We start from the raw sequence: 14927 nt of genomic DNA on the forward strand, positions 1-14927 counted from the left end.
CCAATTCCCACTGGTGTTTCCTGTGGTCGAGACTGTATGATTGTGGCACGGTGCGCTAACCACTGAACCACCGCTCCCCACTTGCGGACACACCCGCATTACACGTACGTGAAAAACAAAGACAAAGATCCCCCGCATAGCCTTTAATTGACTGTTGGAGCAAGTGCTGTTAGCGAGCACCTATGAAGGCCGGCACGGCGCGCGAGTCAGCGAATAGCCAACACCGCCCCCCGGCCGCCTTTGTATACCCCGGTGGCAACGTTCACACATCGCACGCGCATGCAGTAAACATGCGTACACACGCGCAACCGCCACGCGATGGTCCACGCGGACGCGCGCAGAACGCGCGGTGGCGACGGCTCGAGGCAGGAAGCGACGACGGCTGCGGCGCGAGCTCGGCTCGCCCGTGCCGACGACGCGAACGCGGACATTGTGCGTCCCGAGTCGGCAATGACCGCAGCGCTGTGACCGAGGACGGCAACTCAACGCGACCGAGATGAGGTGAACACAAACCAAACGTCGCAACCACGCCATCAGCTGCGCCGGGATGGTTGCTATTTCAATGTCGGGTACGACGCGATCACACGCAAGGCTTTTACAATAAACCATCCAAACTAATCACTTTGGCGTGGTGGGAGGGCTAAAACAACTACAGTGGTACCTCGGTATACGTCGTTAATTCGTTCCAGAAGGTAGGACTTACAGTAAAACCTTGGTTTGCGAGTAATTTGGTCTGCGAGTGTTTTGCAAGACGAGCAAACATTTTAAATAAATATTAATTATATAAACGAGCGAGGGTCTTGCAATACGAGTGGTACGTATATGCTTTGTCTGTCGAGCGTCACGTGATCACAACTGATATACGAGTGCTTTGATATACGAGTGCTTTGGATTATAAACACATTTCCGGAACGAATTATGCTCGCAATCCAAGGTTTTACTAATTGACAGCACTCTGTCAATCCACTGCTGGATGAAGGCCTCCCCATGCCGCATCGATCGTGGGGGTTTTCTTGACCATACTTCACCACACCGGTCAGTGTGGGTTTGACGGAACAGGAAGGGGAATGACGTGATTGGATTAATTACAGTAATATACTTACATCCATAGCGGCGCCCAACACGGCTGACATACGTTCAGCATTCATATCAATCACAAGTTGAGCTCGGGGAGTCATTGGCAGTGCCCACCTCTGTTGGTCGCTCGGAGCCATGTGTACATTTCACGTTCCTATTGTTACGGGATGCTTTGTAAACACCAGAGTAGCTTTCCACAAAATGGAACATTTAAGGTAAATTCCAGCAACCCACATCTGCATGGAGGAGGCTTCCCATGGATCCTCTCAATCGGAACAATCACAATCTCACCTGGAACATCTGAAAATCGGGCCTAAATGTGTAATTTCTGACGATCCAACAACAACATAGTTTTGGGTTTTGATCGCGGACAGGACGAGTGGAACTTCTTTCGTGCCGTACTTAGCCAAATGTGCTAATCAAATGCCATGGGGATGCAGAGCACGCGCCATTCTCCATCGAAACATGCGGTATAGGCAGTTGCACCACACCTGCCAGGGCAGGATGGTGCAAGTTTCCTTGAACCAAGTCACCCAGAATGCATCCGATCTCATCAGATCCCAGAAGCTAAGCTGGAATGAGCCTGGTAAGTGCTTTCAAGAGGCAACCAGCATGTACAGCAGGTTGCTACAGGCTGCTGCGTGGCTACGAAGTGGGCAGCAGAGGGCAGCGCGGCAAAACATGTTGCTGTCATGTACTCTACGCTCCCACGTCTACGCCCCTTTCGACAAATCCGCACTGAACGCCGTGAAGTATGGTCAAACAAACCCCAACAACTCACGCTGCGTGGGAAGAGGCCCCGTCTAGCCGTGGATTGCCAATGGGCTTGTGCGAGTGCAAAAACAACCTCGAGTGGACTGTAAACCAAAGGCTGTGCTGTTCAATGGGCAGTGAAACGTTTCAGTGAAGTCCTACACACAATAAAAAGGTACAATGCACATTACTCATTACAGGGCGCGATTCAAAGCTCACCCGTCAGTGCTTTGCCAGCTGTTGTTGGTGAGAGCTCTTGGCCAATTACATTCCTTAAATAATTATCAAATAGAGGAAGTCAAGATCTATAAGTATCTTGGGGTCATCCTGGATTCAAAACTGAATTTTGAAGCTCACATTGATTATAGTGGTAAAAAGACAAAAATAAAAATTGGTTTTCTGTATCGACACAAGCACTGCTTCTCCCCAATGTTCCGTTTGGAATTGATAAAAGCTACCATACTGCCTCTACTTGACTACTGTGACATCGTGTATAAATCAGCCCCAAGTACTGTACTGAAGAAGCTTGATTCCATCTATCACTCGGCCTTAAGATTTACATTGAACTGCCCATATAGGACTCACCACTGTGATCTCTACATTGGGTCAAACTTAACATCTCTTAATGTTCGACGGCTTGTGCACCAGATCTTATTTATTCACGATGTACTTACAAAAAAATCCGCAGACTACCTGCTGGATCTCCTCTCTGTTTCTAAGAACAAATTTGACCTCAGGTCTTCGCTCATTTACCAGCTTCACATTCCCTATTGCCGTACAAAAACTGGAGGAAGGGCCTTTGCTATTGATGCCCCCAGGGTCTGGAATGCTATTGACAATAAACTGCAACTTGAATTGCTACCAATGAGATCTTCTCTCAAAACTGCTCTAGAGGAGTTGTACACCCCTAGCTGCCACTGCTATTCATTGGTGTAAAATAAAATAAAATGTTTCGCTCCGGATGATGCTGCAAAGTATTATCTGTATTTTGATTTAGCGTGCTGATCTTAAAGGTGCATTGAAAAAATTGATACTCCGACTGATGCTTCTGTTGTTGTGGAGTAACTCATGCAGCCAGCTATGGCTCTAGGATTTTGGTGTTACATGTTATTTATGTAGTTTATTGTAAAAATTCGGTCACAGTCCCTATAATCACTGTTACGTTGCAATTATGGTTTTATTTTTTGGTGATTTCGAAAACGTTGTTTGGTTTGGACATGTTTGTTTTGTTGTAGTACGGAGTTAGACTGATGGCCGTAATCTAAGTTTTATTGTGGTTGTTGTTGTTGTTGTTTGACTTGCATCCCACTGGGATTTTTTGCACACAGCGTTGGTGTACGGTGCTTTTTTCAGGAATATTTTACTGTTTTTTCATGGATTTTCTGTTTGCACAGTCACATAGTCACTTTAAGATGTTTTCTTGTTCGTTTTTTTGTTTGTTGTGGTTGCACCCGATTCAAGAGCCGAATGGCTCACAGGGCTATACCAAAATAAATGAACTAAAAAAACTAAACGAAAACAAGGGCCAATAGCAAGTTAGGTTTACACCTGGCTATTAATTACGACCCTACGCAGTTAGTGGCGGGCTAGGTCAGTCTGGTGACATGTCAATGGGAATCTTCACGGATAAGCAGATTCCCTGCCACTCGACGCATCACCGCGCACACTTGGCCAACTCTACCGATGTAAGCGCTAGGCTGCACATTTCTTATATATACTGATTTTTTTCAACGCAAAAAAATGCCTCAAATAAAATTTACTTTTTTCTTCTCATCCATGAGACAATACCCGGCACGAATTCCCAATGCGTTGGTGAAACGCTACAACACCTATCAAATATCACAAAGGCAGAATCCTCCTAGAAAGGTGTTGAGCCTCAGAGGGATTCCCGGATAAATAATTGATTATTGATTCATTTTTCTGGGTGATTACTCGTCGCTGTGTGCTCCACAGAATCAGCATCAAAGACACCGGAATTAGGACTGAGGCATTGCCACACCTGGCAACCCTCCCACCCTCGCAACCATCCACAACACTGTCGAGGAGCTAGATGGATTGATATTAAACAATAAACTATTTTTATTTTACCAGGTAAGGCCCACTGAGCTATATAGCTCTTTTTCAGAAGCGACCTGGCTATGACATATGACAGCTCAACGAAGCGGCTAATCACGTGGAAATTCATAGCAGCCAAGTACTCTAAACGCCATGTTTCTAAAATGTGGAGGGAAAAACCGGACGACCCGGAGAAAAATCCACGCGACCACAGGGAGAGAGACATGCAAATTGCATATATACAGCAGGCGTCAGGGTCGGGATCGAATCCACGACTCCCTGTATACCAGGTGAGGTGGTTAACATCTCCTGGCCACCGCGGCGATGGAAACAGTCGGCAAAATAAAAACGACCTGAGGAGTTTCTCAGCAAGGCCGGGAGGGGTGGGGGCGGTGTGTCAGGCGGGTTGCCCTCACTCACGCACAACGGGGCCACGTATGGAGCGAGCACATGCCGGGCCCACGGGGCCACGCGGGAGGGATCCGTGCATGGAATCAACGTGCGTTTTAACTCGATTCCTGGACTTAAAATGTAAACGTATCCATTTTTAATGAAGTGCGTGGAAAACTGGCGACCCCCTCTTGTGCAAAGGATAAAAATGCCACTGGAAGGATTGTTCCAGAGTCTTGTCAAATCTCTCTCCTGTAGCCGCTCTCACGCATGGTGCGTGATTTACAAATGGAATTTTCATCTCATGACAAGGTGCCAAAAGCACAATGGGAATAAATGCAGAAAAAAAGACCGTAAATATATATTTGTTTAAATGTAAAAATAATATCTATATTCTTGGTTCTTTCGATAAAGTCACGTAGAAGGGAAACAATAAAATAATAAAAATATAAAATAATAAAATTATCACGACGTTTCGACTGCAACACAAGCAATCATTATCAGGTGTGAAAACCACAACAAGAAAATTTGAAAAAAGTGGTTTTCACACCTGATGATGATTGCTTGTGCTGCAGTCGAAACGTCGTGAGAAATGTATTGTTTTATATTTTTATTATTTTATTGTTTCCCTTCTATGTGACTTTACCGAAAGAACCAAGAATATGCATCCCTGCAGTCACGAAAGCTTTAAATCAAAATAACATCTATGTTGCTTCTCTACACACAGAGGCCACCGCTATAGCTGGCTTACCTTAATATCGTAAACTCCTGGCAGTTGGGAAAGTTGTTCCTCAATGCTCTTGACACAGGCATCGCAGGTCATGCCATCCACAGACAGGGTCACACACCAGGCTTCTCCTCCAGCCATCTCGTGCGATGTGCAAGGACAGCTCCCGGAGGATCGTCGGCGATCGCTGTAAACATACACGTGACAAAAAACTCCAGATGATATCGGCGAGTTCTCAAACACTCACAGTCGCAGCAGTCGGTACGCCGCACGTAGAGTTAAAACAAACATCGTTTCTATCGATCGACTCACAATGTGTACAGTTGGAGAGAGAGTCAGCGAAAAGCAAACACATTTGTAGGATCCAGCACCGACAAATGGACATTACTGAACGATGGCTACGCGAGTGGAGAAGCGAGGCAACGATTTAACTAACGCCCAATAAAAATTAATAATCATTTACCAACTTTTAGCGCTGTCAAAAAATCAACCTGGAGTAAACCACAACCTCGGGAAAACACACACGCCTCCGTCAGCTAGCCGTGCCGGTGGCGGCGATGATGATGCACCACCTCCGATGGACCAACGTGAACTCTCCCCGTGGGTGTTGTGTGGGCAGCGCACGACCCTCCCGCTCCACGCACCCCGACCCCTACTGCTGCTGCTCCTCCTCCTCCCACCGTCAGGGCTCCGCGCCGGCCTCGGTGCATGGATCCACAAAGCTGCCAGGAAAAAACAGATTTTCAAGAGCAGTGTCCCGTATGCAAAACTGCAAACTCATGCTGGTGGGGCCTGGATTACACGCAGGATTCTGCCATAGTTGCCAACTGCTGCTCTTTATTTAAGCCAATGAATGCCCTCTTGGTCCATGATGCCGATTAACATCATTTACCACACTTTATGAATGTTATAATCCCGCTTAATTTACCTTCCGCATTACTTTATTGTACTTTTCAGTAAGATACAAAATTAATAACACAACTTGGTAAATTTTTATTTAAAGCTTTCGCGACTGCAGGGATTCATATTCTTGGTTCTTTTGGTAAAGTCACGTAGAAGGGAAACAATAAAATAATAGTGAGAATTGTATTGTTTTATATTTTTATTATTTCCCTTCTACGTGACTTTACCGAAAGAACCAAGCATACAACTTGGTGGAGTTCATTCATAAACACGACAGTAGCCAGCTTGAGTCACCAGCACGAATTCTACGATCGTGGTGAACAAAAATGATCAGGCGCTGTCATCGGCAGTGTTGCACAGAGCACACCACGTGTAATGGCAGCAGTTGTCCTGCACCCGCAGTCTCCTATAAACGCGGTAGTTGTTACGTTCCTGAAGAACACCGCGTTATGGAAAAATCCGTTATTAATAATGTATAACATAGGGTAAAGCACAGTCCACGATAGCACGTGAGATGCGTACGCAGGCTGAACAAAGACTGAGGGTGCGTGGGTAGCGTCTAGAAGCATCCAGCAGCATCCCAGTGCCTTGTACGATGCTTCGCCGAGGCAGCCGTACGACCGCTTAGTCCGACTCGCACGGCGTCGTTCTGTTCACTCAATCGCGTTATATCCTATTCACGTTATGAAAACAACACGCAGCGTTACAGAACAGACTCTTTATAGAAAGGATGTACGCAGGGGCCTATGGTCACAAAGCCATGAGCTGTGGTCATGTCCCAACGAGGTAGCAGGCTCAAGGAATTAAGAAATCGCTCTAAATTCAAAGTCAAACCAAACGTACGACTACAGCAGCCAAAGTGTTTAAAAATACATGCAGCAGTGCGATCTGTCTGCATGCCATTCTCCGATGAAATTGCAACACATGGTAACCGACAGACAATAACGCATGACATAAATCACAATTGTAATAGTAATAAATTAATCGCAATTCTCTGGGTCTTTCGTTAAAGCCACGAAGATAGAAAAAAAAAATCATAATGCAAATCTCTATTGTATAAAACTACGTAATCTTGGTTCTAGATTTAAAGGTTTCGTCACTGCAAGGATCCATACTCTTTGGTTCTATTCGGTAAAGTCACGTAGGTAAAAAATAAAACAAAAAATCACGACGTTTTGGCCACAACACAAGTGGCCTTCATCAGGTGAAGGGACCGGACTGTCCAGAGGACAGCGTTGGTATCAAGGTCGCAGAGAACCTTGGTATCAAGGTTGGTATCAAGGTTCTCTGCAAACCCACGGGTTTTTTTTATCAGAGATTTGTCCACGAGGCAATTCAGATTTACAAACACAGACACAATTTCAACCGAGAGGATGGTTTCAAATTAAGCAATTGGAAAAATGTTCTAAATCAAACTAATTTTCAATGGTACAGTATATTTTTTCAAGTAGTGGTATCCCAAAATTTCGCAGCTGCTTATTTCCCTTCACACCAACATTATGTAAACTCCCCCCTCCGTGCCGGTCCTTCATGTACCTCCTACGTGCATCGTGCTCATTTTTATGCTAATTCCTTTGTCAAGGTGCTTTTGTTTCCTCCCACAGCTTAAAGGACGCGACCTGGGCTTGGCTGTTTTCACTCCAACGCTGTCCTCTGGACAATCCGGTCCCTTCACCTGATGAAGGCCACTTGTGTTGTGGCCGAAACATCGTGATCTTTTGTTGTTTTATTTTTTACCTACGTGACTTTACCGAATAGAACCAAAGAGTATGTAATCCAAATTCCATATAATCAGCTAACACCTCATTCACAGCACTATAATAATGACGCTCTCATGATGTGTACGTTTGTTTTGCTGCCCTGCCATTGCTCTTCATGTGCAGAAAAGTTTGCCAAGGGAGAACCTGCTGCTCGCCAGGTTAAACACATTCCTGCGGAGGGAGCTGGTAGGGACGTTGGGTTGCTCGGTCAATGGCCAGGGTCAACGGCGGCACCACCACGTGGTGTATTCCGCAAATATGCCCGACTGTGAGGACGGGCACAAGCCGGCGTGAGTAGGTTAAACGTTGAGTTTTATAAGGGCACCACGGGGTGACCAGCCCCTTCCCACCCAGCCCCACCCCTCCCACCCAGCCCCACGCCCCGATTCACCGCACCCTCGAGGACGCCTCTCTATATAACCCTGCCCGACGAGTGAAGCTTTGATTATTGAGCAGCAATCTAAGTCATTGTTCCTCCTCGGACGAAATCCGCGAACTTGAAGCAGCCCGGTCACGTCACCCGCGAAACGCGAGAGCCGGGAACTCACACAATGGCCTCATCCTCCTTCTCATCCTCCTTCTCTTCCTCCTTCAGTCACAGCCTTCACACGCCAGGCGTCCCGTTCACTAATTACCTACACCAGCTACGACCGACAACATCAATGTCTCGTTGAATTAACGTAAAACATCTTTGGGGGGGTGGGAAGGTGATTCAATCCGCACGCTCATTTTAGCTTTCACCTTTTCACTCTGCATGTGGAACCTCGTGCTATTATTACGGCTGCTGTTTTTCGGTTAAGTGACATTTGCCCAATTACTCTGCACACAAAAAACAATAAATACCTCTTCAACCGCAGCCTGCATGGAGTTATTCGGCCACAGCCAGCACCACATTTTCACCAACCCGACCTAAAGTCGACATTGTAGACTACATTATCACGTGGTAAAACACAATTTTCTAAACTAGGTCATAATTAACAAGTCCCAAACGTGGGAGTGGTGTCGCAGTAATGAGCGATATTGACCAGCTTGGTGAAGTATGGTTAAACAGCCATAATGATCGACAGGGAGCGAGAAGGCCCTTCATCCAACAGTTAATCGACAAAGTGCAAGTCCCGTACATTTGTATTGCTCACGTTTTCAAATGTTATTTACGACGATAAACCATCAGGAAAAAAATCCTGATAATTGTACAAAAAAATTGCATGGCTGCGTTTACTCAAAACCAGGGGCGTCGACAACTTTTCAAAGAAGAAGAGGCATTCTTCTAGTCTTTGACCAAAATAGTTCGAGAGCCGCATCACACGCAGAGCTACTTGCACACACAGATGGCAAATTCTGAAATTAGATAAGCAAAACAGGCGATGCAATAACCTGCGTCTAGTTTTATTTCCCACCCTTCGTTATTCTTGAACAATAAAGGGTGACTGTACGCTTCGTTGTCACCAAGACATTCCATACGGACCCAAACATTCACTGTAATATTTGATAAATTGCACATTATCTTTGCGTTTAATTACGTTCCAGATTTAAGGGTTTAAAAAAAACCGCCTGCACGCAAGCGGGATGCCAGAAAGCCGCAGGTTGCCAAGCGCTGCTCAACAACCTTGCAAAAAAGAGATTGCCGTATATGAATATGTTCTGGTTTGGCATGTTGGATTTCAGGGCCGCTACTATGATGAACAATTCATGTTTTTTGGTGAGATCGTGTTGGTTATTAATGCCTTAGGGCTCATAGCTCGGTGCCCTGCACCGCACGATTCGGCCAAATAAATAAAGCGTTGTCACCTGGACCAATGTGTGCCAGTCGATTTAGTTTGCCAGCAAAATTAAAGAATGGTTACGCACATTTCGCCGGATTACATCCAGCATCATCAGCTCCGAGCCAGCGCTCAGACCTTGAATTAAAGACGATGACAATTCCAACCTGAATCCTTCTTCCACAACTATTACAACTCACCTGCTCAAGTGCGTCTCTCTAATGAAGGTGCGTAATGAGGCTCTGTGAGCCACGTTAATCCGATCCTAAGCCGCTTACGCAACGTGGCATCTGGCCAGACTCGCGGGAATTCTCAGTACTCAGGGACTCACTCGCACACCTTGCACAAAACACGTGAACCGCACGCGCGGAATGATACATAAACAAAGGCAGTCACGTAGACGAACTCTTTTTTAACTTTACCAGAAGCGCGCCCTGGCCACAAATGATAGCCCAAATTAAGTGGCTGGTCATGTGGAAATGCATAGCAGCCAAATACTCTAAGAGCATGTTTTTTTTTTGCAAATGTGGAAGGGACAAAAAAAACGGAGAAAGATCTACGCGATCACGGGGAGAACGAAATGCAAACTCCAAATAAAACAGCGGGCGTCGGGGTCGGGATCGGGATCGAACCCACGACTTGCATCGCACCGGGCGAGGAGGTAGTTGCCATCCTGCCACAGCGGCGCCCTCTGACCACTCTACCAAGCACCCGGCCACACAACACAAGCCACCCAGCTAAGTGGTACTGTTTAACTCGGGGGGGGTGCTGATGGAATCGGTTATGGTCGTCTGAGAAAAAGGAAACAAACCGGTTACCGGTTCACCGAAAGTACAGAATACGTGTCGAGTCTTAAACGGTACATCGCTTGCTCTTGAAGTGAGAGAAACCAAGGGGGATGAGTGTCTGCCACAGTGAATTGGACTTGCAATCCGGAGGACTTCGGTTCGATCGCATCTCCCGGCGGCGGTAGCAGTTGAAAGAATGGGGCTCGTTGATTGAATGCCTCACCCACCCCCACCACACCCCCACACCACCCCCACCACACCCCCACCCACACCACCCTCACCCACCCCTACCCACCCGCACACCACCCCTACCACCCCCACCACCCCCACACCCCCACCCACCCCCACACCACCCCTACCACCCCCACCCACCCCCACCCACCGCCACACCACCCCCACCCACCGCCTCACCACCCCCATCCACCCCTACCCACCCCCACCACACCCCCACCACACCACCGCCACCCACCCACCGTCACACCACCCCCACCCACCGCCACACCCACCCCCACCACCTCCACACCACCTGCACACCACCCCTACCCACCCCCACCACACCACCGCCACCCACCCCCACCCACCGTCACACCACCCCACCCACCCACCGCCACACCCACCCACGCCTCCTCTATCCGCCCAACACGAGAAGTGAACGGGTTCACTGCAGCATCTCGCTCCGCAGGTCACGTGCGCTGTGGGGTAAAGTGTGGGTACGTCCGGTGGCGGACTGGGACAAAACAAAATCGACCCAGGCCTTTGTAAACACACCGACTCAATTTCGGGCTGCGTTGAACACGTAAACTATATAGTACTCGTAAGAATACCCTTTGGTTCCTTCGGTAAAGTCACGTGGTTAGTAATAAAAACAAAACTAGTCACGACGTTTCGATCGCAACACAAGCGGTCGTCATCAGGCAACCACTTGTGTTGCGATCGAAACGTCGTGATTTATTTTATTTTATTTCTACCCACGTGACTTTACCGAAAGAACCAAAGAGTATGGATTCCTACAGTCACGGAAGCTTCAAATTAAGATTACTCGTAATAATGTTTTAGCCTTTCTGGTAATAAAACAGGCGTTAAGATATTCGAGCACATAACTGCCAACCCCTTATCAGTGCCCTACCTTATTCCAGACCAACTCAGACCTTATTGGTCACCCCGTGCCCTTATAAATCCCAAAGTTCATCCTACAAAGTCTCATCACTATAGAGCACAAATAAACAATGTGTTGTTTTACCCGAATTGAAACGACTGTACGCCGTGTAAACCTGAAAACTCGATTTCCCCGTACAAAAATACGGCTAAAGCGTACGTGTTGACACGGTACGCGAACACCAAATCGACACCTTTTTTACAAGGAAGGACCCCGTAGCTCGATGTTGCGAAGCAACGTATTCGCGTGTTGTTGCCGTGAGATTCATTGGCCCATTTGGGTCCCAAAAAAAACATGGGCAAGGCGAGGAAGAATCTTTGGGACTGCCGAATAAGGGACCTCATTCAAATCGAGAACGTAAATAAGCAATGCAGTGTACACAGTAGAGGTAATCAAATATATATTTTTTTAAAGATTACTCTGATCACGTTTGCAATTTTCCTTACACAGATTGGTCCACCGGCCCTCGGAATGGACCGGTCCCACCGGGCATTTGCCCGGACTGATCACTGTTACGTTGCAATTATGGCTTTATTTTTGGTGATTTGGAAAACGTTTTTTGGTTTGGACATGTTTGTTTTGTTGTAGTACGGAGTTAGACTGATGGCCTTAATCTAAGTTGTCTTGTGGTTGTTGTTGTTGTTTGACTTGCATCCCACTGGGATTTTTTGCACACAGCGTTGGTGTACGGTGATTTTTTCAGAAATATTTTTGCTGGTTTTTTTCCCTGGATTTTCTGTTTGCACAGTCACATAGTCACTTTAAGATGTTTTTTCTTGTTCGTGTTTTTGTTTTTTTGTTTGTTGCGGTTGCACCCGATTCAAGAGCCGAATGGCTCACAGGGCTATACCAAAATAAACTGAACTGAACTGCTACCCCTGTGGTCAATCCCCGGGCCTGGGAATGGCCACCTCTTCCATGGCGTCTGCTCGGCGTGGAAGAGTCTGCGACAACAACCATCCGTGGCTGCATCACGTGGGGGCCCTCTCCGCCAGCGAGCGCCCATTAGCCACATGCTGGTCCGCCAGCATGTGGCGAGAGCGAGCGCCCATTAGCGCTCTCACCGCTCTTATTACTTGTTATTACTTTGTCATCCACCCCCCCCCCCCGTATAGCCTTAAGGGCCGTCCATAAATGACGTCACGCACCTAGGGGGGGTCAGATGTGTGACGAGGGCGGGGGGGTTTGAGAAATGTGACGTCACATCAAAATGCGCAACTTTAAATAAATACAGACAACACGTTCTACTTAATTAAATAGACTTTTTAATAAATGTTTTCTCCTACAACATCAGAGTGCAGCGCCACATTAAATAGGCACTACAATGACAATAGTTTAAAGCGATTTGAAGCATATTTTATTTTTGGAGGGGGGGGGGCAGAGCTTTGTGACGTCATATTTGAGGCGGGGGGGTCTGACTTTTTGTGACAAAGGGGGGGGGGGTCAAAAATCGTCCAAAATCGCGTGACGTCATTTATGGACGGCCCATTAATAGACTGTTGGGGTAAGTGTTGTTAGCAAGCAGCACCTATGAAGGCCGGCACGGCAGACGAGGGGGTGGGTGGCCAGCACCACGCCGGCCCGTCTTTGTCTCCCCAGTGGCGATATTTACACACCGCACAAGGTACTAATTTGAGTCGACCTAGGGGAGGCCCAGGACCGGTTCAGATAATCGTCACCGGTGGCCGTGAGCGGGAATCGAAGCCTGGTCGGCAGGTTCGGAGCGCAACGCGCTGACCGCTCCGCCACCGCTCCCCACCCACGCGTGCCCCACTCGCTCGCCCGCACACGCCTCACCCACGTGGGCAGCACCGCCGACTCGCCTCCAGCGGGTGGCAGCAGCAGTGGCGACCCGTGACGTGCCCACTAGGTGGGGCTACTGAAGAAACGGTGTTCTAATTGAGAATAAGTAATATTTAAAGAAACGGTTTTTTTTTAAAGCACGCTTTAATGAAATGTACCGTACTAGTAATGGAAGAACTCCACCACGACTCCAGGAAGTGGCCCCGAAGCTTTCCATAACGTAAGGGGACCGTGGTGATTTACAGCCAACGTCAGTTGAGCGTGGACAATTAGACCCAAACCTAAACATAACATATAAAAATAATATTTTAAAAATATATTTTTAATGATAGAATATAGTATGGTCATCAGTGTGACATAAGTATACCAAGTTTGCAGTCGATACCACATTGGGAAGTGGGTAATAAAAACCTCGTCTTGTTTTCAGTTTATTTATTTTGGTATAGCCCTGTGAGCCATTCAGGTCTTGAATCGGGTGCAACCACAAAAAACAAAAACACGAACAAGAAAACATCTTAAAGTGACTATGTGACTGTGCAAACAGAAAATCCATGAAAAAAACAGCAAAATATACCTGAAAAAAGCACCGTACACCAACGCTGTGTGCAAAAAATGCCAGTGGGATGCAAGTCAAACAACAACCACAAGAAAACTTAGATTAAGGCCATCAGTCTAACTCCGTACTACAACAAAACAAACATGTCCAAACCAAAAAAACGTTTTCAAAATCACCAAAAAATAAAGCCATAATTGCAACGTAACAGTGATCATAGGGACTGTGACCGAATTCTTATTGACCTTCCCGTGAAAGTGATATAACTGCCTTATCTACCAACGGTAGGCCTTTTAAAAACAATACGAAGCATAAAAACAAAGCACTCAAATGCTGTCCCCACGACTCTCAAGTCCACACCACACAACTCATTTGACACTGCCAAAAGCCGAGTGGGTGTAAGCCGTGAGCTGCTCGATTTGCAGTGCAACCTCGCGTTGTGACATCGTCATTGCAGCCATGGGGCGCACTTTTTCACCGCCCTGAATGCGTCTCAAACGGCGTGGCTACAATGCTAGAAGCTACTCGCAATTGTTGAAGGGAAATCTCTCACTCGGACGCCTTCACAGCCGAGACCTCCCCGAGGCACAAATCAGACATTGGTGTGCCAGCGGTATCTAATATGAGCAACTTAAAATGTTCATTAGGCAATTCACGTGGAAAGAATCATATTTTAACGTTTTTAAACAGAGTGAAACAATTTATAGAAAAGTTTAAAAAAATGCTCATCTGCAGCTGCTTGATGGGACAGTGCCCCAAAGCCCCTAGTGGAGGAACCGCGCCTGCCAACATGGATACATTCACAGAATGCTCATGTCCAGTGTGCTATTTACACCACTGCCGCATGCATATGTATAAATTAGCATTATAAACGTTAACATTTTACGTCTTAAAGTAGTAATAACAATGCCATGTAATATATAGTAGTGTTGTAGGTTATATTGTAAATAACTACGCACACTGCACTCTTACTAACCACGGCATCCACACGCCACACACAAATTGTAAAGCTCTCACTTTAAGACGGTGAAAATAAAGCTTTCATTTTAGTATCTTCTTGCTTTAATTATTTTATTGTATTTTACCATTTACAGGACATTATACATTTGTCAGAGTAATGGCAAACAGGTCATGTGGTGCACGCGTGGCAATGCGTAAAAGTGTTCAACTTACAACCTTGTTATTGCCGCACTTGGACTCCT

General features: G+C 46.7%; 1 protein-coding gene across 9 annotated transcripts in view; it reads right to left on the reverse strand.

The window, feature by feature from the left end:
- Positions 1-14927, reverse strand: part of LOC116942805 (copper-transporting ATPase 1-like) — a 52540-nt gene that overhangs the window by 33366 nt on the left and 4247 nt on the right. For 3 of the 9 annotated variants that reach the window (XM_032955097.2, XM_076067536.1, XM_032955096.2), the window contains exons 2-3: positions 5647-5724; positions 5027-5189 (exon numbers count right to left, since the gene is read on the reverse strand). In XM_032955097.2, the coding sequence (XP_032810988.2) occupies positions 5027-5143 (117 nt within the window). In that variant the 5' untranslated portion in view covers positions 5144-5189; positions 5647-5724. The other 6 variants (XM_032955094.2, XM_076067534.1, XM_032955095.2 and 3 more) reach the window with 5 other exon arrangements.

The sequence above is a fragment of the Petromyzon marinus genome, chromosome 16, assembly GCF_048934315.1.
Source record: "Petromyzon marinus isolate PM22_M1 ecotype Great Lakes invasive population chromosome 16, UKy_Petmar_22M1.pri1.0, whole genome shotgun sequence".
In the NCBI taxonomy this organism is placed as follows: domain Eukaryota; kingdom Metazoa; phylum Chordata; class Hyperoartia; order Petromyzontiformes; family Petromyzontidae; genus Petromyzon; species Petromyzon marinus.